At 49.4% G+C, this 24,905-nt stretch overlaps 1 protein-coding gene across 3 annotated transcripts in view; it reads left to right on the top strand.

The window, feature by feature from the left end:
• The window catches only part of BDH1 (3-hydroxybutyrate dehydrogenase 1), a 15,948-nt gene extending 3,375 nt beyond the window's left edge, over window positions 1–12,573 (top strand). For all 3 annotated transcript variants that reach the window (XM_041475605.1, XM_041475607.1, XM_041475606.1), the window contains exons 3-7: window positions 1,094–1,166; window positions 2,653–2,763; window positions 7,602–7,743; window positions 9,256–9,408; window positions 10,744–12,573. In XM_041475605.1, coding sequence (XP_041331539.1) covers window positions 1,094–1,166; window positions 2,653–2,763; window positions 7,602–7,743; window positions 9,256–9,408; window positions 10,744–11,213 — 949 coding nt within the window. In that variant the 3' untranslated portion in view covers window positions 11,214–12,573. The remainder of the gene's footprint in view (window positions 1–1,093; window positions 1,167–2,652; window positions 2,764–7,601; window positions 7,744–9,255; window positions 9,409–10,743) is intronic.
• Window positions 12,574–24,905: the final 12,332 nt, after the last annotated feature.

Raw genomic sequence — 24,905 nt, forward strand, 5'->3', positions numbered from 1 at the left:
GTGCACAGGTCACCTAGCACAGGTCACCCTGCTAGAGCCTGTGATGTCTGAGCTGGAGATAGTTGTGAATGACTATGTAAATTTACTTAGAAACCGACAAGCCTGGAAGATAAGCTCTGGGAAGGAGAGATGCTGTTGGAGGAGCCAGAGGGTAGATGAAGTACAGCAAGTCTAAGGGAAGGCCAGAAGCTCCTGGAGGGCAATGTCAGTGCCCAAAGCAAAAATGAAAAAGCTGATAAAGTCCAGAGGGGTGATTGACAAGGACAGAGCTTGGGGTCAGTCTGATTTGTTGTTCAGGCCCAGTTTTGATGAATGATGGCAAGACTTAAGTCAGAGTGATGCTACTGGGTAACATAGCTTTTCTAAATGGAATCTCATTTCCTGGAAGGCATTGTTGTTTTGCTCTGGTCTGTCTTTGTGAATATGTTTTGTCATCTGGGAGTCACACATACTATGCGGAGGAGCTTCAGATCTGCATGGCAGGTATTGCTCAAAGACAGTGTTCCTTAGCTTAAACAGTTGCAAAAAGGGGATATAAAATCTAAGTGTATTTAATGGGTAGACATGGCAGGGGAAGAAGTGTCATCCAGGATGAAATAAGGATGGAGCTGTGTGTACAAGGAGTAAGACAAATTCAAGCAAATTCAGCCTCAGGGTGGGTGTCAGAGACAATGTCACAGCAGAATACCTTCATCAGACAAATTAATAACTTCCCATACCCCAACTTTGTGCACATCTTAAGTGAGGGTGTTTCTGCTTTTGAAAATGCAAACACTGCACTGCCCATTTTGTTGGCGAAAGCAGCTCTGTGCCTCTAGACCAGGAGCTATTTTAGAATACTTTGTAATACCCAGACAGCTTCTGCAGCTGGAAATAGCATCAAGGTCTTTGGAGAAACAAACGTGTTATACTGTAGGAAACACACAGGCTCAGACTAAGGAGAAGTGTAGACTAGATTCTGTCTTCCCAAATGACAATCTACATCATGTATGTAGGCAGCACTACATTCCTTTACATGTGTATGTTGCTGCAGCAGGGTATGGATAAGATATTCCACATCTGACTGTCCTGTTGTTTTGGGTTTTTTTAACAGGCCCGTGCAGAGATTTTCCTTCCCTCTCTTGTCCCCATGTGGCAGCCGCTCTTATGCAAATGAAGTCGATCAGGTGAGTGTGACTGTGGCTTCCAGGAACTAGTTCTGCTGAGCAGGGATTTTAAAATCCCTGAAGCCTGGTGACCAAATTCATCTTTCCAGTTTGCCAGAAAGACTCCAAGCTGGACCTCTCAAGCATACTCCACATTCTTTCCTAGCACCGATCTTCCATTGACGTAGCACAGTATGTGCTGCTAAGCATGGAAATAAACAATCATACAAGTGGGTTTTTTCTATTTTTGGAACTCAGCAGATTAAATGTTCTACCTTACAGTGGAGGGAATCAGCATGACAAATTCTTAATAAAGCACTCTTTCTGGAGGGTAGTTGTTTACAGACATGTAAATAAATCAGTGTGTCCTCACCACTTCATCTAGAGAGTGGCCCCTTTCAGCAGCCCTCTCCTTGAAGATACTGACTTGCCAGGAGTAGTGCCAGGCAAAAGGGAGGGGAATGTTTTGTCATCTTGTCTGTCTTGTGCACAGAACTCAGCACTGTAGCCGTGCTAGAGCATGCACAACTTGCTCCATAGCTGTGGAACAGAGTTTTGGAGGAATGCAGATGTGATCCTTGCATCACTGCTGGGCTTCCAGTGTGGGAGGCCTTTGCTGCTTCCACCCAGCTTCCACCCTGATCAGTCCTTGAGTATGCTGGGGAAAGCCAAATTTATAGCTTGTTAAAAGAGATGAGTCGGAGTGAATTGCAGGCAATTATTATGTAATCACACCCACAGCAGCACCTTGGATGTGCAATTGTTGCTGTTGGGCTGTCTGATGCACCATTTTAGCTTGTTATTTAACTGCTTTTTATTGAACTGCTGCCTGTCTTTGGGTTAGAAAAAGGAATTTGGAGAGGGAAGGAGATACACTTCTACTTAAATTGTAAACTGGAAAAATAGGAAGGCCAAAAAAGCCCAACCAGACAGAGTGATGACCTACTGGTCCTAATTTCATATATTAACCTCACTTGAATCTTCTTAGCTCTTAGAACCCAGCTCTAGAGGGCTTAGGTGCTAGAGAGAGAAAGATAAGTGAGCAGTCAGTAAGATTAAACTATATCCTTTCTTCAGTCAAACTGTCTTCTCCATGCCCTATGGGCTACATGTACACAAGAGTGGTCTCCTGCCTGCTTTGAACATACAGGAACAGTTCATGATGAAGGGAAAATACGTCTTGGGAACTGTCTGCTGTATTTTCAGATTTCACAATGGATGTGAACTGCCAGAGCATGGTGGTTTGCTTGGCCTGTTTGCCTTGGAAGCCAGAGGTGCTGAACTCCTCCATGTTGGGAGGGCAGTGATCCTGCCTCACTGGAGTGAACTTGGTATGAAAATGTCATTCCTTGTGTTCAGGAGGCACTGGGTGGCAGGAGTCAGTGAGTGTAGAGAACATCGCTGGAACAGAGTGCTCCTGGCCAAGGATGTGACTTGTTCTGTGCACTGCAAATCACTGATATCAAATGCTCAATTCCAGTGCATTTTGTTCTGGTTTGTTTTGCAGATTGGCAGCAGAGCTGTGCTTATAACAGGCTGTGACTCAGGATTTGGATTTGCCTTGGCCAAGCACCTGCATGACAAAGGTTTCATTATTTATGCTGGCTGCCTGCAAAAGGTAGGGAAAACAAAAGCTGTTCTTCACCTGTGGCACGTGCAGTGACACATAGCAACTCCAGTCTTCCCTCTCCACTCTGCACAGCTTTCTGCCAAGGAGAGGGAGGGTGGTTGGTACCCCAAAGGGAAAGAGACAGGTGCTTGAATTTCACAGAGGAGAACCAGGACTGAATGGTACCTAAGGAGGTTCTTATTTAAGTCTTGTGGTCTGTTCCATGTCTGATGAACTGGAATCCCAAATCTAATTTTATAGACTTAACCATAAGCAAAGTTTGGTGTCAGGCTGTAGTCTGGACCTTTGGCCCTGCTCTCACTCTGTATATATTTATGCAGGGCTTATTTTGATTAATTTGGAAATACACCAAACCACCAGTGATTTTATGGCATGTGTTTTGAGCATATTTTTCTATATTCATAAGCAGAGCCATGCCATGGTGTGTACTGGGGGTCTCCTGAGATAGTTGGGTAGGTGATGAAGTCCCAATAGTACAAATGAGAGAAGAATCAGGCCACAAACAGCTTAGTGACACAGCCTTGATAGGCTCTGAAGGAGAACTTGGTGTGGCAAAGTATTGATGGTCATGGAGAACAGGAGAGAGTTTTAGTCTCTCTTTATGAAGCACTGCACTTTTTTTAGCTGCACGGCCATTTCCTAACAGAAACAAACTTACTCCTCAGGATATCCTGGGGTGGGTCAGTTAGTTTGATCTAATCTTTTAACTCACTCTTCACTATAAACGTATCTTGAATACCGATACTACTTGAAGAGAATTTGCCAAGTATTCTTTAATGTTATCTGACTTTCTACTATTCTTTTTTTTTTTTTTTGCATTATTACTAAGTTTTGCTTAAATTAGTAATTTGTTTCTACTGCATTTTTTCAAAATAGGTGTCTGTCTCGATAGCTCTGTCTTGTGTCTCAGTGTTGGGTTAAAGATTTATTTGTTAACCCGGGCTCCCTCTGCAGGCGTCACAGCAGAACAGGACACTTGGTACAAACTGCTCTTTTAAAAGGGCTCAAGACAGAGAGTAGATAAGTACTTTTTTGACAAATGTTTCTACTCAACTGAAGATCAACATTAGAGAATATAAGAACACTGCAAACTTTAAAAACACTGTTTAGAGTAATAGCCTGCCTCTATATTGACAGAAGCCAAAAACTTCAGAGTTGCAAAGTTACTCATGGGTTTCATTTTTTCTGTCTAATCTGCTAAAAAGGCACAATTTTCAGTGGATATACCTAACAGTTACTGAAGCCTTCCTTCTATTTTTGTTGTCTTCAGTACTTTTTCTGCTGAATGCATATTCATGGAAAATCTTGGCCTCTGACAATTTCAACATGAGCTGATGTGTAGTAGCATGCCAGAAGTCTTTTAGACTTTGATCAATATTTACTTCCTCACAGAAAAATCAGCAGAAAGCTTTGCAGTATTACTCTGTAATTAAATATTGTTTCTTTAGCTCAACTCACACACCATTTTCCAAAATCTGTGTGGCCATGCCAAGAATGGTAACAGCAGTTGTCATCAGAATACACTGGAAAATGCCAAAGCTCCTTAGATAGCTGAGTGGCCTCCCTTGTGTCTTCAGGCCATTATACTTTCTGTAGAACAAAAACAACTCCAGGAGACTGAGCTGATTTTTCACTTCCATGGGTTTGTTTTTCACAGCACACCTGCACATCAGGAGCAGACTGCTGCTTGGGGAGCCACTGTGTCCTCAGGGCATGCACAGTTCTTAGGAATGCCATGTCCTTACTGCAAATTAAAAGTGTGAGCAGTGCTGACTCTTTATTAGGAAAGATTTCCTGAAGTGGCCAGATCCTGAGCACCTGAATTTAACTAAAGGAAACATGAGAGAGGAGTGTAGAGTCATGACTGAGGGGAGCCCGAGGATGGATCTGTGCTAATAGTGTGCTGTTTCACACACAGTTACTTCCTAATGTTTTCAGTGGCAAATATACTCATGTGAGAGTTGTGTTGATGCTGCATTGCCAAAAGACAGTGGTAGACTGGATCCAATGAACACTCATGCTGCAGCTGTTTTATTTTTACCTCTTTGGTTAATACATGGAGAAGCCAGCTGACACAAGACGAAGAAGGTATTTTTCCATCCATATCTGTTACCACTGGACATATGTGATGTTTGTCTCTGCTGTCAGGAGTGTGGTGGAACCCCTGTTTGCTTTGTTGTGCGTGCTGAGGCTTGCAGGTGAATGAGAAGGCAGAGGTCCTCTGAGCAAGCTGGCATACAGGCTGGCCACTGCAGGGCTCCACAGGAGTGCTCAGAGCCACAGGGTGTTAGAGACCAAGAACACACTGAAATAGATGCAAGCTGAAGCCCAGGAGCCACAGAGAGTGACCATGGAAAGAGAAAGGCAAGGCAGCAATGTGCTTTTACAGTGTGCAAGAGCTGGGCCTGCTTGCCACAGGGACAGTGTGCCCTGGGGCTGGCAGCAGAGATGTACTGGTCTTCTGCTGTAGCATGAGAAGATCCTTTCACTGCTGTATATGGGCCTGGGGATTGTGGGACAGGCTGCATCCTCTGCCAGGACACACAGTCACCAGGTGCCTGACTTAAACATCTCCCATCTGCCCTTGCTGAAAGCCAAGGGAATGGCCTTGTGGGTGTGGGCTAACATTCAGAGTGCAATTCTTGGCCAGAAGCCCAGCCCCAGGAGTCCCTGTCCAAGCACCCAGCTGCACGTGGGTGGGAGGGCAGGAGGGAGCTGGCTTGCAGAGCCAATCCTGTCAGGGTTGAGGAAGAAGATGCTGTGGAGGTCCCAGCAGAGCTGTGAGGCCCTAAGGCTGGTATGACCCAGAGATTTTGTAGCACCTCATAGAACTGGGATCAGGGAAAGAAGGACCTGGGCTTCATTTTCCTTCTTTCCTTTAGCAATATGTGCTGTTTTCAAGAGACTTGCATGTTTGCATTTGCTGATTCCCTGATGGCATTCCCACATTTGCCACTTGTATGCTTTCCAATGCTTTGCCATATAGACTGCTTTGGCACCACAGTGCTTTTGAGTGAGCAACAAACTTAGCACCAAACTCTTTTCAGTCACTCTTAACACTGCCATCAAACTGCACATGAGACTTCTAACCACTCCCTTCTGTAAGCAGTATGCTTCCCTAGGAATAGAGAGCAGTAGATGCCCTCTCTTAAGGACAAACACTAACTGGTGTTAACAGTCTGTGATGGAATATGGAAGCATGGAGGAGAAGACAGGAGATGTCAGGTAGTTATGTTAGTGAAATGTCTCTGAGCGCAGTATATAAGTGCAGGAATGAGAGGAGCCAGGAAAAGGACTTTTGGAAGACAAGTGGCACAGAGACAGGGTTGTATGGCCACCTTCATGTGGTATCCAAGGTATGGTCTCTGAAGGGAACTCTCTCTTGAGAAACAGATGGGCAGCCTGGGCCCAGACTGCAGACAAGCTCCATCTCATTGACAACTGCCTGCTGACCTCTGACAGGGAGTGCCTGTGGCTTGAGGTGTTCAGAGCAATCTAATGTCATTCAGCAGTCAGGAAACAGGCCTGCTATGAAGTACTGGCCTGTTCCAGCTCAGAGGAAAACAAAACCCCTTATTTGTCAGGAGTGAAGGGCACTCTGATGCTTGCCTGCTGATGCAGACACAGTGAGCGAGGCTACCTAGAAGGTTGAACAGTAGGGGAGGAAGAGCTGAGCAGATGTCATCATAGATGATCCTGTGGAAATGTTCCATGTCTAGCCTGATAATTGGGAGTAACAGACTTCTAATGAGGGATGATACTGAAGTATATTCTTATAGTAAAGACAGGAATGTTCTCAAAATCGGATCATTTTCAGAGGTATATCTCACCATCCTGTACAAAAGTACTCTGGATTGGCCGGCACAGTCCAGTAGCTTATAACAATGGAAATGATTCAGCTATAGTCCCAATCTCATCCTGACATCCTGTGTCTGTGTACTGGAAGCACCAAGGCCAGGCTTCACCACTGCAAAGCTGAGCTCTGGGCATGGCAGCAATGTCTGGCCCCTGTGGAAGTACCTCAGGGGCTGGCTGCAGTTGATTTGCTGAGCTGTGAGAGAATGTACTGGGGGAAGCTGTTGTTCTGAGCTGAGAAAAAAGGAATGGAGATGGGAAATAAGAGTGAGAAAAAGTTGATAGGGGGAGGCAGAGAAGAGAGTAAGATGCCAGAGAAGATGCCTGGGTGAATTGCCAGCAAACAGACTGGCCAGGCTCTTGAGTATTGGACTCTGTAGCAGTCCTTTGGAGGCAGTAGTTATGGCTTCCACTGCCTGGAAACCTGTGTATAGATCAGCTGAAGGGAGAGAGCAGTGGGCAGCAGTCCCTCTTCTTGGACTGTTGCTCCCAAAGCTGGGAGTGTCACCAACAAGCACGTGCAATGTAGATGTGCAGCCCCTTGCTGGCTATTTTACACCATAACCACCCCCAAGTGAGTTGCTGTGCCCTGTGTCAAACCAAGTGAGGATGGCACCACATTCCCACCACTGCAGCAGTGGGACATAACTTGGCCTCAGGAGCTTGTACTGAGCAGGGGGTGCTTGCTGGGTGCCTTGCTGCAGCAAGATGCACCTCTGGCTGCTTTCTTGGTGGTTGAAGCAGTTTGTACCAGCTGACTTGGTACAGGACTCATGGTCAGATGGAGATGCTTGAGGAATGGTGTTCTGCAGGACCAGTCCTGTCTGCTCCCCTTCTTCCTAGGGCTGCAGGACTGTCCTGAATATTCTGACTGCCCTGTGCACTCTTGCTTGATTTAATAGTTGGTAGGCATTTGATATTCTGCACAAGCTCTTTAGCCAGACTGAAACGAGCACTTTCTTCCCCTCTAGGACAAGGGAGAGGGTGGCTCCAAGGAGCTGGATGCCATGAAGAGTGATCGAATGAGAACTGTCCAGCTCAACGTCTGTGACAGCAAAGAAATGGACCGGGCAGTGGAGCATGTGCAAAACAGCCTCGAGGACCCAGAGAAAGGTGAGTGTATGCAATGGGCTCTGAGGCAGTAGGGGGGACAGGAGCTTCCTTGGCTGGGCTCTGACAGCGTTGTCAGGGCGTATTTCAAAAGCTGAGCATGTGATTGAAGGACATGAATCTTTGAGGAGCAGCAGGGAAGAGCAAATGGCCTGTTTGAATATTGTATCATATCGGAAAGGAGCTTCCCACTTCATACAGCATCTACAAGGAAAACTGCTTTGTTCTCCACTAGCTCCTGTAGGGACATTGGCTAAACCCAGAGTGGTGTTCAAGGCTCTGGGATTAGTACTTTGTTCCTGTGAACTGAAGTTTATTGTGACTCCCTTTCTGTCATAAAACCTGCCCTGTGCCCAAAGATTGGGAATTAACAATGGAAATGTGTCCCCCACTCTTTCAAATGGCAAAGGAAATGGAGAGGTTTTGCAAAGAATTTCCCATGAAGCCAGCTGGGTATCATTAATGCTATTGTAGATACTACCATTTAAAGTTCAGGGGGTAGCTGTACTGATTTTCTTCGCCTGCTTACTTCATTCTACTGAGGTGTGCAGCAAATTCTGCTCCAGTACTGTGAAAATTGCCTTTGCTCATACATTTCTGAAACCTTTCCACCCTTTGAAGTACATTTTTCTCCTAAAGGATATCCACATTCAACAGAAGGTTGTTTTAAAGCAGAACAACCAGTAATGTTTTGGTTTGGATTTTGCAAACCAATTTCTTTTGATTTTCTTTGTATTTAATTTTTACATATGGATTTTCTATATAAATTAAGTTTTCTAGCTCTGTATTCTCAAGCACAGGCCAGGATGAAGTTGCCTTTCTTGGGCTTTTTCTGATAACACAGATCTGGACACAGTCAGTCAACAGATAAATGTGAGTTTTTCTAAGTGACAGAAGCCTTTCTCAGACTTTTCTCAGCATGTTTCCTGTACAATTAGAATATTATATGAAATTAGTTAATTTTATTTAAAATTCCTTTTTAATCTTTCTTTTTATTGCCAAATTAGTGGGTAGCTTCAGTTGTTGCCATTTTGGTTGCAGCAGAATAAAAGCGAGAGGCCATGGCATGCATGCTCACCCATGCCTACACCCTCCTTCCTAGCACTGCACACACTGCAGTTCTTATGGTAGCAGAAGTGTTTTTACTTTGAAAGAATTAGTCTTTTGTTTCTTACAAGGTCATTATTTTTCTTATTATTTGCATTGTATATTTTGCTTCTTTTAAAAAACTATGATGGATAAAAAAAGAGTGGCAAGGAGAACAGCTAAGACAAGGCTGAAGTTCTCTGCTGGCTCAGAACTTCCTGGGAAGCCTCATTCACAGTACTTTGTGGCTGCAGTGTTGGGTGGAACAGGCAGATCTCCATGGTGGTTCTATTTTCTCAGGAGACTGAAGTGCACTCTGGACTCTCTTCTCTCTGGTCTTCACCATCACAAGTCATAATGAAAAGCTCAATAACCTGGTGGTTCAATAACCTACTAGCACAACTAATGGTGCTTGATTTTGTCTTGTAGGGCTCTGGGGGCTGGTTAACAACGCTGGGATCTCCACATTTGGGGAAGTTGAATTCACCAGCATGGACACCTACATGGAGGTAGCTGAAGTGAACCTGTGGGGGACCGTGCGAACCACCAAGGCTTTCCTCCCGCTCATCCGGAGGTCAAAGGGTGAGTGGCAGAGCTCCTGACTGGCTCTCCCTGTAGCAGGTCCCTCATCCTGCCACATCTTGCTGTGTTAGAGGCCAGAAGGTCTATGGCACTTCTTTCTGCACCATTGACACCTTCCTGCCCTCACAGATAGAATGTGTCCCCAGCAGACACACGGATTGCCTCACCTCTCTGAGTTACACAGCAGGGCAGCAGGCCTGAAAACCCGTTATTTCTCTTTCCCCTATGTGCTGCCTTCTCCTGCAACATCCCACACAAGATCTAATCTATTATATCTTCTTTTACCTGAAAGAAACTGCAGCTCACAATAAATTACAGTGCCAGGAGCATTCCTCCCTGCTATATAGATATCAGCTGTGGCAGGGTGGGCAGCAGCAGTGCAAAAACTTCTTGCAGGGAAGTTGTTATTTTGCACTGTTACTCTGGGAGACTGTGATGTAGGAAAAGAGGGGGGTGTACAGCAGAGGCATGCAAACCTGGAGCTTGCATGGATCTCAGCATAAAGGGTCAAAAGCTTTCCTGTGCTAGGGCCTACTGCCTGACTAAATTAGAGTATTTTTCACTCTTGACCCATCTACAGGCATTAACAATATTGCCCTGTGCTGCAGACCTGGGCTGGATGTGGCCTGGGCAGCCCTTCTTCCACCATGGAAGGTTGTCCACTTCTGAGGTCAAAGTTTCTCTTTCTAACACAACTTAGCAATGAGCCCTGGCAGAAAGTGCAGAGAACTGCAACCTCTACCTAGACTACAGCCTCCACAGCCTCTTACCAGCATTTTCCCCAGCCCAAATGGATGGCTTCTGGCAGGGAGAAAGACCTCTGTTCCTGGAGCCATAACCCAGTTGTCACATGGAAGAGTGCAGTGGACTTAAGCTGCTCTGCCCGTTGGTGGTACAGGAGCAATCTATTCCATTTTGAGAAGCAGACACTCTGAGCCACCACTGGTTTTTGATTTGCAAATAAACAAGCTCAGCTTTGGTGCCAGAGCCTTTACTTGTTCCTGCTTTTACTTATCTGGTCTCAGTCCAAATTGCTGCTGAGCAATCCTGTTTCCCCTCATGCAGGCTCTGTCCAGCCTCTCCTGTGTTCCCCAGAGCACTGAGCTTTGTGTGTCAGCATGTGCCTGTTCCCTCAGGTAGAATGAGGCAAGGAGCACAAACCTGAATGCCATTGCCTAGGTCAGCACTGCTCAGGCAGAGCCATGAGCAGGTCTGCCAGGCAGCGGGCAGTGGGCAGGTGGGCGGATACATGTTCAGGAATGCGTTGGGTGGTGTGTGCCAGGCACCTGCTCCAGGCCAGGTACCACAGCTCAGCTGTGCTCTGTCTCTGCCTAGGTCGTGTGGTGAACATCAGTAGCATGATGGGGCGGATGGGCAGCCCCGCCCGCTCACCCTACTGCATCACCAAGTTCGGCGTGGAAGCCTTCTCCGACTGCCTGCGCTACGAGATGCAGCCCCAGGGCGTCATGGTCAGCATCGTGGAGCCCGGCAACTTCATCGCCGGCACCAACCTGTACAGCCCCGAGCGCATCAAAGCCATCGCCGACAAGATGTGGGACGAGCTCCCCGAGATCGTGCGCAAGGACTACGGCAGGAAGTACTTCGACGAGCAGGTCAGCAAGATGGAGTCGTACTGCAACAGCGGCTCCAGGGACACCTCGCCGGTCATCGAGAGCGTGGCGCACGCGCTCACCTCCACGGCCCCCTACACCCGCTACCACCCCATGGATTACTACTGGTGGCTGCGCATGCAGATCATGACCCACATGCCCGCTGCCATCGCAGACCGGCTCTACGTCTACTGAGGCCTCACGCTCATAAGCTATCCAGGTGGGAAATTTGTTTTAAAGAGAGCTTTGTACACACTTCCCATTAGTCCTTTTAAAATTTTTCTAACCTCATTTCAGAGTACTGTATTTTAGCTCTAAAGGGTTCATTTAAATATCTGACATAACCTAAAAGGCAGTAATTTGCAAGGGATGTTTCATAGGCAGGAATATGTTATGTTTGTGCAGGGACAATTATTTTTTTGCTATTTATTTCATGTAATCCTTTCTTTTTTCACCTCAAATATGAAGCTGTAATCATTATTTAAACTGCAATTGCTCTGAAGCTTTTTCAGAATAATTTCTGCTGATGGCCAAACACAATCTTCACAGTTCCTGCCTAGGATGCAGCCTCCACACCATAAAACAGAATCCCTCCATGCTCTAATGGCAAACCACTGCTTCCTCATGACAAAGAATGTCCAACTGACTTTTCCAGGCCTGGTCACAGTAGCCCGAGGCAGAGCAGAGACTTCTTTAATTTGGGGATCAGAACTCAAAATGCTCAAGGTGCTGAAACTGAGCAACTGACCCCATCCCTTTCTCTCTTAGAATTATACTGATGAAACCTTAGAGAAAAGGAACCAGTCTGCTTTTCTTGCATGCTTTCTTGCAAAGGAGTTCAACGACCCAGGGACTCAACCTTGCAGACTTTAACCACGGCAGTTTCTTACTCATATGAGCATTCCCATAACTGTGAGCAGCTTTACGCACAGGACTGCAGGTGTCAGGATTGGCCTGCAGTGACATTTCCCTTCTCTTCACCAGTATCTGAACATGAACTCCAGAGTTAGCTTGGAGAGGAGCTTCCCTTGAGCTCCATTGCAGAGCAGATGGAGCAGAGAGGATTATAGTCACAACAGTGATTGCCCTTCTCTCCAGGGACCTCAGTTACAGCCAAGTATTTGTACAGCAGCTTGCACAGAAGGGTCTTAACCCTGACCAGGCCTCCAGTACTGCAGCACAGGTGATGATAACAATAATAACTTCCATTGAAGGAGTCACTGAGCTGAAATACATGCCACATGACATAGATCTATCAGAACATCCATAACAATAATGTTAACTTTAGGAGCAGTCTCATTTCCATGATGGTTGTTTACATATCTGAGAAACATTTGTTTTGTACTTTAAGAAAAGAAAAGGAAAAAAAAAAAGAACCTTTCATGAGGAATTCAGAAAGAGGAAATTTTTTTAAGCTTGAAAGGCAAAAATAAAAAGTGATTAATGACCATTGTTAGTGAAGTTGAAAAGAAAAGATTTCATGTGCGCTAGTAACATACTGTGACATGATCAAACTCCTTTGGCTTAATAAATGTATACATGAATGGTAACAAAATTCAGAGGCTCCCTCTCTTTATTTATGAAATATATAAGGTGAAGGCTCATATTCTGTAGTGGTGAGGTTCATGCCTGTTACACACACACATCGTTCAGAGGCTCATTCGCAGTCTTGAGCCCTTCATGTCTGTACTGGGCATTGCAAGACTTAAGTAGGAGTACCAGCTGTGTCCTGCATCTCGTGACAGAGATGCCTGCACTCTGTGTATTCACAGCTCTTAAACCTGCTTTTGGAGTGGACTCTTGCAGATTACAAAGGATTATTATGGATTATTCCTAAGGGATCAGGAAAGGAAACTGAGCTCTGAAGAGGGGAGGGTAGTAGCAGTGATTCAGCAGGGTAGCACACAACATGTCAGTGACAGATCCCAAATAAATTCCAGAGAGAGACTGGCTGGTTTCCAGACCTTTCTGATTTTCTCTAGAATCCCAGCAGTGGTAGTTGCCTCTTGAGTGCAGGGCATATTGCCTTGTTTTCCAATACAAGGACTCTTCTCTAGGACAAAACATGAGTATGAACTACCCAGCAGGCACAAGGACTGAATTGCAAAGCAGAGCAAAACACCTGGATAACACTGTCTGTTGCAGATGGCACAGCAGAGAGAGAAAAGCCTTTACAAGGGAAGTTCTTGTTGTCTAAAATTTAGCTTTTAAGATGCTAAGTAGCATAAAAAAATCATGTAATTCCACCTTGGATGCTAGCTCCCAATTTTACTGCTGGGTTTTAATACAAATCAGTGGGGTTAGATATGGAGGTGTCCTAGTTTAGGGCAAATTTGGGAGGAAACTTCCAAAGGGGTCCCTCTAGAAAGCAGATTCAAGCAGCCCCTCCCCCAATTGGTTCAGGGAAAGATTTCCTTGGAGAAAAGTGGAAAAAACCTGTTTCTTCAGCAAGCAAAGTATTCCCAACCATTAAAAATGAATAATATTAAACAATAAAACATCTCACTGTTCTGAAGAGATGGCAAATTCAGAAAGTCCTTCTCATGGTGTGTAGCTTGGCTTGCTCAATCTCTTATCAGTGCCTCCGGTGCTGGAATGCAGCATCCCGAGCCCCAGTGGGCCACAGGTATGAGCTCCTGGTGTTTTTCTGGGGTTTCAGTCCAGAGCAGGGCCAATCAGTTCCAAAAGAAAAGCCACAGTCCGGGGAACTTCTCAGCTAGCAAAAAAAAACCTAACTAAAAGCAAGCGAGAGCTCTCTCCCCCTGTCCGTGCTGCAGACAACAGTCTGTGAAAAGGAATGCTGAAAGCTCTTTATGTTTTTGAATACAACCACCTCAGACATTGCACCACTTCTTCTTCCACCCCAGGACAGGAGGAAACTGAGTGCACAGCCAGGTTATCTCAGTTTAGCTCTGAGACCCTGGGAGCAAACATAGCAGGTGTTCAACAGCACCGTGTTCATTCCCAGCCAGAAGGATAAAGCTGAGCAGGGATAACTGCACTCATATGTACATGGCATTTCTTCTGGAGGCTCCTGAACCTCCCATGAGGTGGCCTCAGGGAGCTCTGGAGCTGTGCCACTGCGCCAGGGCTGAAGGAGATGTGACTGTCCTGCTGCCCTGCAGTGCAAGTCACGGGGAGCTGTGTGGTTTCGTGTGATGGGGAGGCAACGGCTGGGGTGCTCCTGTGCATCCACAGCTGTTCCAACATTTCTGTGTGAGTTTTCCTGACTCTGGGTGACTTTGGCAGTGGATTTGTGGTCAGGAGGGCAGAAAGCTGGCTAGCTGTTCTGCTGGGATCTTGGCAATCCCCTGATTTCAGGGTTTGCCCTGAGAAGCGCATTAAGAGCTAATCCCCTCTGGGTTTGCATGACTGTCCTTTTGACTCAGAGCGCTCAAGATCTGCCTGCACGGTGCCACTGCAGCTCCTGGAGTGGCTTCAGCCCAAGTTTCTTTGAGAACTGAAAAGAACAAAAGAGGACTTGGCCAGGTACCTGGTCCTCTGTACTCTCAAGGCTGCCTCAGTGACAGCTTCTGCTCCCTCAGGAGGAGCTGGGGAGCCTGCAGGGGTCAGTTTGTAGGGGTGCACACACCTGAGCTCCAGTCTGGTCCCAGCTGGCTGGAGGAAGGATTCTCTCTTCCCTGACTTCCCGTGAAGTGAAGACCCTTGGTGATGATCTCACTGTGCAGTATCCCTTAGGCAACCTGGAGTTAAAAATAACTTTGCCTTGGGTGGTGGGAAGTAGCAGAGATGGAGTAATTTCAACTACAGCTATTACATCTTGTTCTGAGCCTTAATGTGGAAATCATGAAGTCCTACCCACTTCAGAAGTCCTACCCACTTTTTGCTCCTGGTAATGAGGGTAGTTAGTACCAGCATTTAGTAACTCCTTACTGCCACCTTATCAGGACAAAGTCCCAGTTAAACAAGAGATCATTTCACAGCCAGAAATTCACACACCTTCAGGAGACCTGCTCCCAGACCCATGCCTGAGCTCCCACATCCTGGCAGAGGTCTGACCCAGGCTCCCTCCTGGGTCTCAGCCCTGTGGGTGTGGCTGAGATTTACCCTGGAGTGGCAGTTTGGAAACAGGACTGCTCTGGAAACAGAAAAGAGCAAAGAATCACTCAAGCTCAGGCACTGTTAAACAGCAGAGCACCGGATGTCTTCCCCACTTGAATTAAATATAACAATTATATAGGTCCTCAACTAAACATGAAAGTGGCTTAGTTGCGGAGCTACAAAGTGAAATCCCTGTCTGTTCTGAGGTTGGACTGAAGCCAAGGGGGTCTTGCTTTGTGGTGTATGTGCAGCTGCTGGGACTTTAAGGGCTGTGGCTCTGAAAAGAAAGTATCTTTCCAGAAAACAAGAAGGGAATCAAGCATAACTCACATCTGATGTCCCTTCCTTGAGAAGCTACAACTCAGGATCACTGCACTGGTTTCTCTCCTCTCCTTCTCAGCAGTGATGTAGGGCTTGTTGTGGAGCTTTGGGGTGCTGTGGACTTAAACTGGCACTTCCCTGTATGAGAGGAAGTGCTGGCCTGGTACCACCAAAGCAGCAAGCAAGGAGTTCTTCCTCACTGAGCAGGAGTGCAAGAGACAGGAGATGCCAAGGCCAGGAGCAGTCTGTGCACCTGTCACACAGATGGCCACCCTTTGCTTATCGCCAGCCATCACCTGAGCATCATGACCCTCTCGGGGAGGTGGGTGAAAGGGGTGCTGTGATTATGGCCTGCTGCTGGCAGTCAGATGGGGCAGCTCATCTCCACTCTGTCAGCTGCAGGGGCACACTGCCCAGAGCAGGCTCAGCACTGCCCCTGCCAGCAGGGAGGGTGGTGATGGCAAACACGGGGATGCCAGCTTGGCCTGTGGTTCTGGGGAGCTCCACCCTCACCATGCAAAGAGGGACATGCAGTGGCACAGATGCCATCCTGCAGCTCTCCTGCAACCAGTGAGGGACAGTGGAGGTGGTTGCCTTCCATTTTCTACCTTCCAAGGGGTCTCAGGACCTCAGGGCTGCCTGAAAACCACAAATCAGGCTGTTCTGCTTCCATAGCCAGCAGGCAGCTCCCTGTGGTCTGTGGGGAGGGCAGGGGTGAGGAGTCTGGATAAGGTGTAGGTTGTTATCTTAAAATAATTTTTGCTAACATAGTGTTTTGTTTGTGGTTATTTGAAGATGCCTTTTTGTCACCATCTGTCCCTGATCACATATGAGTGTTTCTGACTTTCTGGAGCTCTACCACCATAATGAACTGCAAGAGGGAGTGGATCTGGCTACAGCCTCCTCTAGTCATTCTCTCCCTCCCTTCCCTAGCACAAGGTTGTGCAATTATTTGTGTGATGTGGGACACCTTCAGCAGAAAACTTGGGAGACCTGTGTCACCACCCACACGAGTCCTGGGGAAACAGAGCTCTCCAAAGCAGGGGGGTTCTGGTTTCTCAGCCAGGCAGCAAGTGGGTCAGCCCACCCACAGACCACTTGGGATCTGTGGTGCTAAGGAGCTGTGCCCTGGGAAATGCAACCTTCCTGCAGCCACCCCAGACAGCTGCAGACCTCACCAGGAACTTTGGCCATCCTCCCTTTGCTTGTCTGACAGGCTTCAATGTGCTTGATCCCTGCAGTGTTTGCTCCCCTCACTGCTTGCCTCCCCATCAGCAAATGGGGCACTGAAGAGAGGGCTTGTCTTTCCCAACAATCTATTCCCATGACTTTAGTCTTTTATGTCCAAGGTGGACATAGAAAACTAAAATCCCCCTCCTGATCTTGTGCAGGCATTCATCCTTGAGCTTTGTTTTCCAGCCAGAGTTGCAAGCTGGGAAGCAACTGGAGCCTGCTTGCCTCCTCTCTGAGTACCCACACACCAAAACCCCCAGCAAGCTCCTTGCTGGAGCTGGGGGTGAAAGTGAAAATGTTCCCATCCTTCTTTCTTCCCCTGCTGTGAATGTCAGAGCAGTAGCCTAAAAATGCAGTAATATCTGGAGCAATCACTGTGGTGATATTTCTGACTTTGCCTGGAGCAGGATGAACCATAAATCTTGTGAGATAACATGTTGCCACAGAGACTTGCAGCCAGTTTTTCAGGCCTTAGGAGTCTTAATTCTGCCAGAGCATCCAAGCCAGCCCACCCAGAGCTGGGCATTACTAACACAGAAAGCAGGAGCTTTCTGTCATATCCATGACAACAGGATGAGTATTTGATGCTTCCCCTATCTGAGATCTTGGAGGTGTTGTGGGAAACTTTACCAGGATCCAATCTACCACACTGAAACTGGGGTATTTGTTGTCATGAGACTGCAAGTGTGACTGGTCTGAAGGAGAGATCAGAAAAATTATAGATTTGTTAAGCAAAACTTTGGGTTATTCTTGATGTCTCACCTCTGAATCTGCACTGAGTTTAAAATCAAAGATCTTACTCCCTGATGGGTCATCAAGACCTTGCTGGTGCCAGCTGGGGTTCCCCACCCTGACCATGTCTCAGGATCCCATTTCAGCCCTGCCTACGGCTGTGCATTCCATCTGGAGTGGGAATGGAGGATGCTGGTCTTCAGCCCCACTGGGCTGGCTCATCCCCCATGCCTGCTGACCCCTCTCTCCAATGGACAGAGCCTGTGATCGTGCTCAGGGCAAGAGCAGCCCTCTGGGACAAGGGGTGATCTGCTCTGATGGGGATGCTCCTGGCATGCTGGCACTGCTCACACCCAGCCTGCTGTGCTTGGCAATGGTCCTGATGGCACCAGGAGATCAGCACCTCCCTCTTTGTCCTGCCTCTGCTCCTTGACCCTCCTGCTGCTTCTCCCAGTGGAGAGGTCCCTGCTGTCCCCCTGGAGCCTGTGGCTGCAGTGGATGTGCCTCTGGCCGGGTGCTGGCACACAGCAGAGGGTGCTGGATCAGCAGGAGCAGAGGGGCTGCTTTCCTCTGGCTGGCAGTGCCTTCCCTGAAGCTCCTCTGGATGCCACCCTGCTCCTTGCCTCTCTGAGCCTGCTCTGTGGGGTCAGCTGTGCTTGGCAGAAATCTTTGCAGAGGAGGGAATCACCTTCCACCCCGTGGAGACAGGGATTTGCATTTCCTTTGCTGATGTTTTGGGACAGCCCTACCTCTCTGTGCTGTTATCAGGAGTTTCCTTGTAGCACTGAGTCCCTCAGCAAGGAGCTCACCTGCTTGGAGCAGCACTTCCCACAAGGAACACCACTGGAAACATGGGTTCTGCTCAGGAGAGAGAGGGCCAAACCCCAGCACAACCCAGCGCAGCCCTGCTTGGATTGACACTGCCAGGACAGCATTCCTAGGGATGCAACTCTTCCTCCTCATCCTTTGAGTCCTTCTGAACTCTTTCCTTGTTTCTCAGCTCCTGGGAGATCCCTTGGGCTAATTCTCAGCAAGATCAATGCACTTCCAGCTGTGTTGCAGGCACTAATGAGCGAGTGGCTTGGCAGGGTGAGTTGGGGTGGAAGGGCAGCAAGAGGCTCCCAGGCTTTGAAGAAGTTGGCAGTTTTATTTTCTGCTGTTATTTCTAAAATCAGGTTTCCTGTGCAGACTTGGTGCTGTCGGGAGGTGTGGGGGGTGTTCTGTGGGGCAGCAGGGGATGCTGCAGGATGAGATGGGCACACAGGGATGTGGCAGGGGTGCCAGTGGGGGACAGTTGAGGAGGTTGCAGGGATCCTGCCATAGGCTGGGTGTGTGTCCTGCTCTGGCTGCCACTGGAGGGCCTGGGGGAGTGGTGGTTGGGAGGACAGGCTGTCCCCAAGATGCTGGCCCTGATCTGAACCCCCTGGAGTCCTTCCAGCCACCTGCCATAAGTGCTGTGGCCCAGCTGGGTGTCCTGAGTGCTGGGTGGAAGTGACCAATCATCCCCAGGCCCTGAAAATTCCCTTTCATTCCTGTCAGATGAGAACAAGGGGCGACACATCCGCCAGAGACGATTCAGTGCTGGCACAAAGCACACACAGAGCCGAGCTGTGCACTGGTGCTGCTGGCCAGGCACGGGCTGGTACCACAGCACGGGGCTGAGCCCCAGGCACCACCCTGAAAGGCCCTTTGTGCCCCTGGCTGCTGCACCCTGAGCCTGGGCCACAATCCCCACTCCCAGCCTCTCGCTCATGGCTGCATCCTACACACAGATGCCTTTGTGATTTTGTGGTTTAGTGACCCACTGCAGTTGTGCTCTGCTTTGCACCACAATGGAAACCCAGGCTAAAATCCATCAGAAATTCCTCAAAGTGGAGTGTGAAGCAGGAGGAACATGAATTTTTAGGGGTTTCCTCTAGATGTGGCCACTCTCAAGCTGTGCTAAACAGAAGGGCTCATGTGGCAGTGTCTGGGTTGTGATGCCCTCCCAGGACATGCAACCCATCCGAATGCCACATGTCCCACATGGCACTGAGGGTCATCAGCTCTGTTCCCAGCAAACGCCCATGCCAGAGCTTCTCACATGGCCCCAAGGTCTGTGTGCAGGAGCTGGCCTGGCTCTGGGTGCCCTCTTACACACAGCTCTGCCCCAGGTCTGGGGCTTTGCTTTGCTGCTCTGTCCCTCCCTGGAACGGAGAGTTTGCTGCTGATGCTGCTCCTCGGGAGCAAATGGGGCTGTAGGTGGCCCTAGGCTGGGCTCAGGGGTGTGGCCTGGCTCCTACACAGGGTCACACTGGGGAGGCAGGAATGGGCAAATGTCCTGGTGTCTGAGAATAACATCAGGCATTTTTCTTTCCTGTTCCAAGGAAATGTTGGGGCCCTGGAGAACTGCATCTTCTGACTGCTGTTCCCCCTCTTGTGTAATTCTTTACAAAAAACATCCAGGCATGCTAACTCCATCCCAGAAATGGAAAAACGCACCACAATTCCCAGCCCAGCTGATAGCCAGATCTCTGAGGAGGCAGGACACATGAGACAGCCTGGTATCTCCAGAGGATGCCCACCAGGCTGAGCTCCTGCTCCTGGAAAGCACCACTCTGGCACTGCCTCCCTCCCAGTCTTGCAGACGGGACTGCCAGGATTGCTGAGATCTTTTAAATGTGCTTTTTGACAGGATTCATTGTGGTTTGACACAGCAGAGAGAAAGGGAATACACCAGGAATTACCCAGTGCCCCATGGATCTCTGTTAGACTGCTGTGAGTATAAAAGCAGACAAAAATTTTTTAGGGCTTTGCTGAGACATTTTTTAGGCTCCACTCTCGGCAGCGCTTTGAGCCGGGCTGGCGGCTTTGATCCCTCGAGCAGTCGGGGGCACACGGGAACTTCTGAGGCACTGCTGTGGTGAGCAGAGGGCAGGCAGGGATCTTGCTCTGGCTCAGTCACAACTGTTTTGGAGGATTTCTGACAGCACACAGGCAGAGCTGGATTTTAGCCAGCTGGTAACCAGGTGGGGGATGTGTATTCAGCTGTAACCGTACCGGCGCACATCGCAGCCCTGCAGCAGAGTTTTTAGAACATCACATTCCTTAAAAGACATCCTTTTGGAGGAAGCGTGAGTGCCGCCAGCGGCAGCACCTCCTGAAGTGTCTGCAGCAGTCCCTGAGCGTGCAGAGGGACATGCAGGCGTGGCTGTTTGGAGATGCTCCTCCCAGCCTGGGGGTCTTCGCAGTGGGTCCCCCTGCAGGGGCTGGGACCCCTCTGACAGGCAGATCTGTCACCCTCCTGGCCTTTCAGGATCAGCCCTTTTGCAGCCTGGTTACAGGCCTGGCTGGAAATGCAGACACATGGTTTTGGTGTGAGTCACAGAGGGTTTGGTGGCTTTTCCCTCCTCGAAGCTCCTGGGATCAGCTGGCAGCATCAGCTCCTGGCCCCAGGGAGCAGATCTGCAGCCCTTCACTTGTGGAGAGAGGTTTCTATGAGTGCTGAGCAGGCTCAGGGGAAGCAACTAAGAGTGCCAAGTATCATTCTGGAGCTCTTTCATCTTTTTTGGGGATATGTGACCCCAGAGATGGGTGGTGGGGAGGCTGGGCTTCCCACAGATCCCCAGTGAAGGGGGATCTGCTCCCGTGGGCCTGGACTTGGTGCCTGCCCTGCTCCCTTTCTTATCCCTGAGGCAAGCAGAGCTTCTTGCCTTTCCTGGGAGCACGGAGACCTGCCCAACTTGCTCCTCTCTGCCAGCAGGAGTTCCTGATGTGCCTGGTTTGCAAGGAGGGGTGGGTTTTTAATTAAACTGAGTGTTACAGCTGGGGGACATGGACAGGTGACAGATAGGAGAACCTTTCCCCGGCAGATAGGAACAGCAGCAGCGTTTTTGGTGCATGATGTTCCTCCAGAGGTCACATAACATCTGGGAGGTGAGGGGAAGCCTGACTGGGCTGCAGTCAAGGAGCACTTTAGGGAGGGAATTTCTTATCAGTGTGACATAAATTGACTGCTGCCTTTTATTGATGTGCTGCGTGGGGAGGCACAGAGCTGCACCAAGGTGGGGACCCACAGCCCAGCTGCTGGGAGCAGGCACTGCCATCAGACATGTCCTCTGCTCCCCATCTCCTAAACCATGACAGGCACATGTTTGAGCACCGTGTGTGTCAGGGCTGTGGTGGATCCTGCTGCTTCCAGAGACAGCTGCTCCAGTCAGGCTCTCACCTGAACTTTGCTTAGGTGTGACTGTGTCTGGGCCCCACAGTGTTTGCAGCACCTTCCAGCTCTGCAGCAGGCAGTGACTGCAGGACCCCAGACATCCCTCATCCTCTCATTTGTAACACTCCTTGTCTTTCTTCTGCCCTCACCCTGCTATGAGCCTCCTCCCTGGGCGGCAGTCTGGGCACCTTGGGCTCTCCTGAGCTCCCTGCACAGACCCAGGTTCAAAAAGCCTGATAAAAATCTGTGTTCATGTGTTATTTATTGCCAGAAAATATTTGTCTGACAATTGTAATCACTGCTAGTATCTCCAATGTGTCTTAAAGCCTAATGGCCTGACCATTTTTGTTAGCAATGAGATAATTCTTGCCTCAACCAATAATTATCCCATAGCAGCTTACAGCACCTGTGTGCAGCAGCTCTGCGTGCTCAGGAAAGGCCATTTGCTGACTGTCCTGTGAGCCACAAGGCATGGCACGGACTGCAGAGCTGAGCCGTGCGTGGGGATGGAGGTGAGGAAACCTGGGAGGAGCGGCTCTGGGCACCGGCAGGCAAGCAGCAATAGGGGAGGGACACAGACATGAAGAGTTAAGCCTGCGTGAATTCCTTAGCTGCAGTGATGCACTCAGAGAGTGATAAAGTGCCCACGGGCTGGTGTTTAGGGGTTCCTAGGCAGAGTGCTACTGGGACCGGCAGGGAGAGGAGGTGCTGCTGCCCCTCAGCACAGGGCAGAGAGGGCTGCACCCTCCTCACCCTGTGGCAAGCGGTGCTCTTGCTCACCTGAACCCTCGGGGCTCCCTGGACTGCGGCAAAGCCACAGGAAGGAGGATTTGCCCTCTAATTGCCTCTTGTTCCAAGAGGCAGCATGCTGTAAAATTCATTCCTCTCAGACTAGTTTTAGCCCTCCTGTACAATACATTTTGTGTCTAATCTTGGTAACACGCCGATCCTCCGCCACCAGCCCGGCAGCGCGTTTCGTGTCCCTGCCGGTGAGAGAAGCCTCGCTGCGGCCAGAGCCGCCCTGCTCGGCAGGCGCATACGGTGCCCTGCTCCCGGAGAGGTTTCCAGGCTGTTTTGAGCTTTCTTGAAGTGCCCAGCACTGATTTCACAAAGCATCTGGCGGCAGTGAGGTGCCGCTCTCCGGCTCTGGGGCGGATGGATGTGCCGGGATGGAGGGCGAGGATGGATGTGCTGGGATGGAGGGCGAGGATGGATATGCCGGGATGGAGGGCGAGGCTGGGCTTGGGGAGCAGCCCGGGCTCCCGGAGGCGCACACGGGGCTTGCATCCCTTCGGGTCCGTCCTCCAGAACGGGCTGTGAGAGCTGTCCCGCACCGGGACACGGTTCATTTCTCCTTGTGGGCACCTACAGCCCGTTTAAACCTGTTTGAAGTGGTCTGCGGAGCGGAGCATCCCTCAGGCTGGGGTGCTCTGCTGACCCCGGGTACAGGATACCAAACATCTCCCTTTCTTCGCCGAGGGAAGGCAGAAGAAACGTCGCTGCTTAGGGGAGCCTTTGCTGAGCAAGGAAAGACAGATTGTCATGCCCCGCGTGGGTTTAGCAAGGAGGAAGCTGCAGGAGCAGCAGAGGCGGCGTGCCGGGGCCGTGGCAGCGGCTGCTGCCTGCGCCCGCTCTGCCGCCGCCCTCCGAGCCCTCCTGGCCTGCCCCGAGATGACCCCAGGCACAGATTCCTCTTTGGTTCCCGCTTTGGTGTAGGGGGAGGAGGCAGCAGCGTCCGCCTTTCGCTCCCGTCCCCGTTCCAGGATGAGTCACCGGGATGGCGGAGCTGAGCAACAGGCGAGAGGCTAATTCGCCTTGTGACGGTGATTCAGCCCCTGCGGGGTGGTGGCAGCGTGAGCAGAGCTATTGTTTCTCCCCACCAGCTGATGACACAAGTGCTCTTGCCCCTCTCACTGTAGAGGAAGAGATGCGAACAAAGTGATGTGTAAAATAGGGATGAGTGATGTCCCTGCTCCCGGGAACAGCCTCTGGCTCTCAGCCTGCCCTGCACGCAGGGCACCTTGCTGGGGACATGGTGCTGGAGCCCGTGGGTTCTCAGGCAGGACATTGGTGGTGCCCATAGTGGATGTGCACCCTGAGATCCTTCATATTGTTTTGGGATGTGCTTCCAAAGCTGTTCATTGACAGATCTTCCAGCCTATTTCTAGTACAAACAAAATAACATTTGTTCTACACAAAAGACAGCTCCCACAGCTGCTGCGAGGCTCTGTAAGGCTTTGAGTACTAAGTGGGGCATTATCAGCATTTCTGAAGGTTGGGAACAGTCTTGGATGATGCAGAAGCCTTGGTGAAGGTGGCAGGAATCTGAGCAGGGAGCTCAGGAGAGCCCAAGGTGCCCAGGCTGCCGCCCAGGGAGGAGGCTCCTGCCACGGGTCGCTGTGGCTGCACTGCCAGTCCCAGGAGCAGCTCAAGGCACGCACGGGCTGGAGCTGGCCCGTGCTCAGAAGGGACAGGGCTGGGAGTGCCACGCCAGCTGCTCCCGCGGAGCCATCAGCAAGTCCCCGCAGCTGTGTGTGCCACCAGCGCCCTGAGACGCGCCCCAGCAGCCCCTTCACGCTGGGGTCTGGGCCACGGCACAGCCACACTGCGAATGGCAGCTGGGATTTGGGCAGCTCTACAGACTACAAAACCGGTGAAGTCTGCTAAAGCCTGAGTGCTGTGACCAACAGGGAGTGGTTATCCTCTGCCTCTTGTCAAACGTGGTTTGGGGGCATCAGGGGAAACTAGCAGAAATATGTTCACCACAACAAATGAGGAAAAAATAAAATTTAACAAAATTTGTATTTCAGTTGTTGTGTGTTGCATGTCAGAGAGGCTATGAAAATTTTACAAGGATACAGAAAATTATTTATAGTATCAAGAGAAAATAATACCTGCTTCAAATACAACCCCTCAATTAGGAATTCCTTGAACCAAGTGTCAGTAGATGTGGGGAGGAGATGCAGGGATCATGCTTGCAAGCTTCCCTGGACATTTACCCTCCCCTTGGCACACATTGGGGAGAGTTTCTGCCAGTCTGACTCACTGTTTTCACATCCCTTTGCTCAACATATGTGTGAAATTTATAGGTTCTTGCATAAGTTATATGCGAACTTTAAACAAATGCTCCAAAATCCAGCATAGCAAAATTAATACGAAGCTGAACTGGAAAACCATAAATAATCTTTTACTGAGTTTAGCATTTTCTTCTCCCAGTTATTTACATTTTGCTCTTTTTGTACTTGCAATTTAGATGAAGCCCAAGGAGCTGCATGTCAGATTAATGCATGACTGATAACAGCTTCAGGATATTCAGACAGCAGCAATATGTGTATCTT

Source organism: Pyrgilauda ruficollis, unplaced genomic scaffold, assembly GCF_017590135.1.
Source record: "Pyrgilauda ruficollis isolate IOZ18807 unplaced genomic scaffold, ASM1759013v1 scaffold36, whole genome shotgun sequence".
In the NCBI taxonomy this organism is placed as follows: domain Eukaryota; kingdom Metazoa; phylum Chordata; class Aves; order Passeriformes; family Passeridae; genus Pyrgilauda; species Pyrgilauda ruficollis.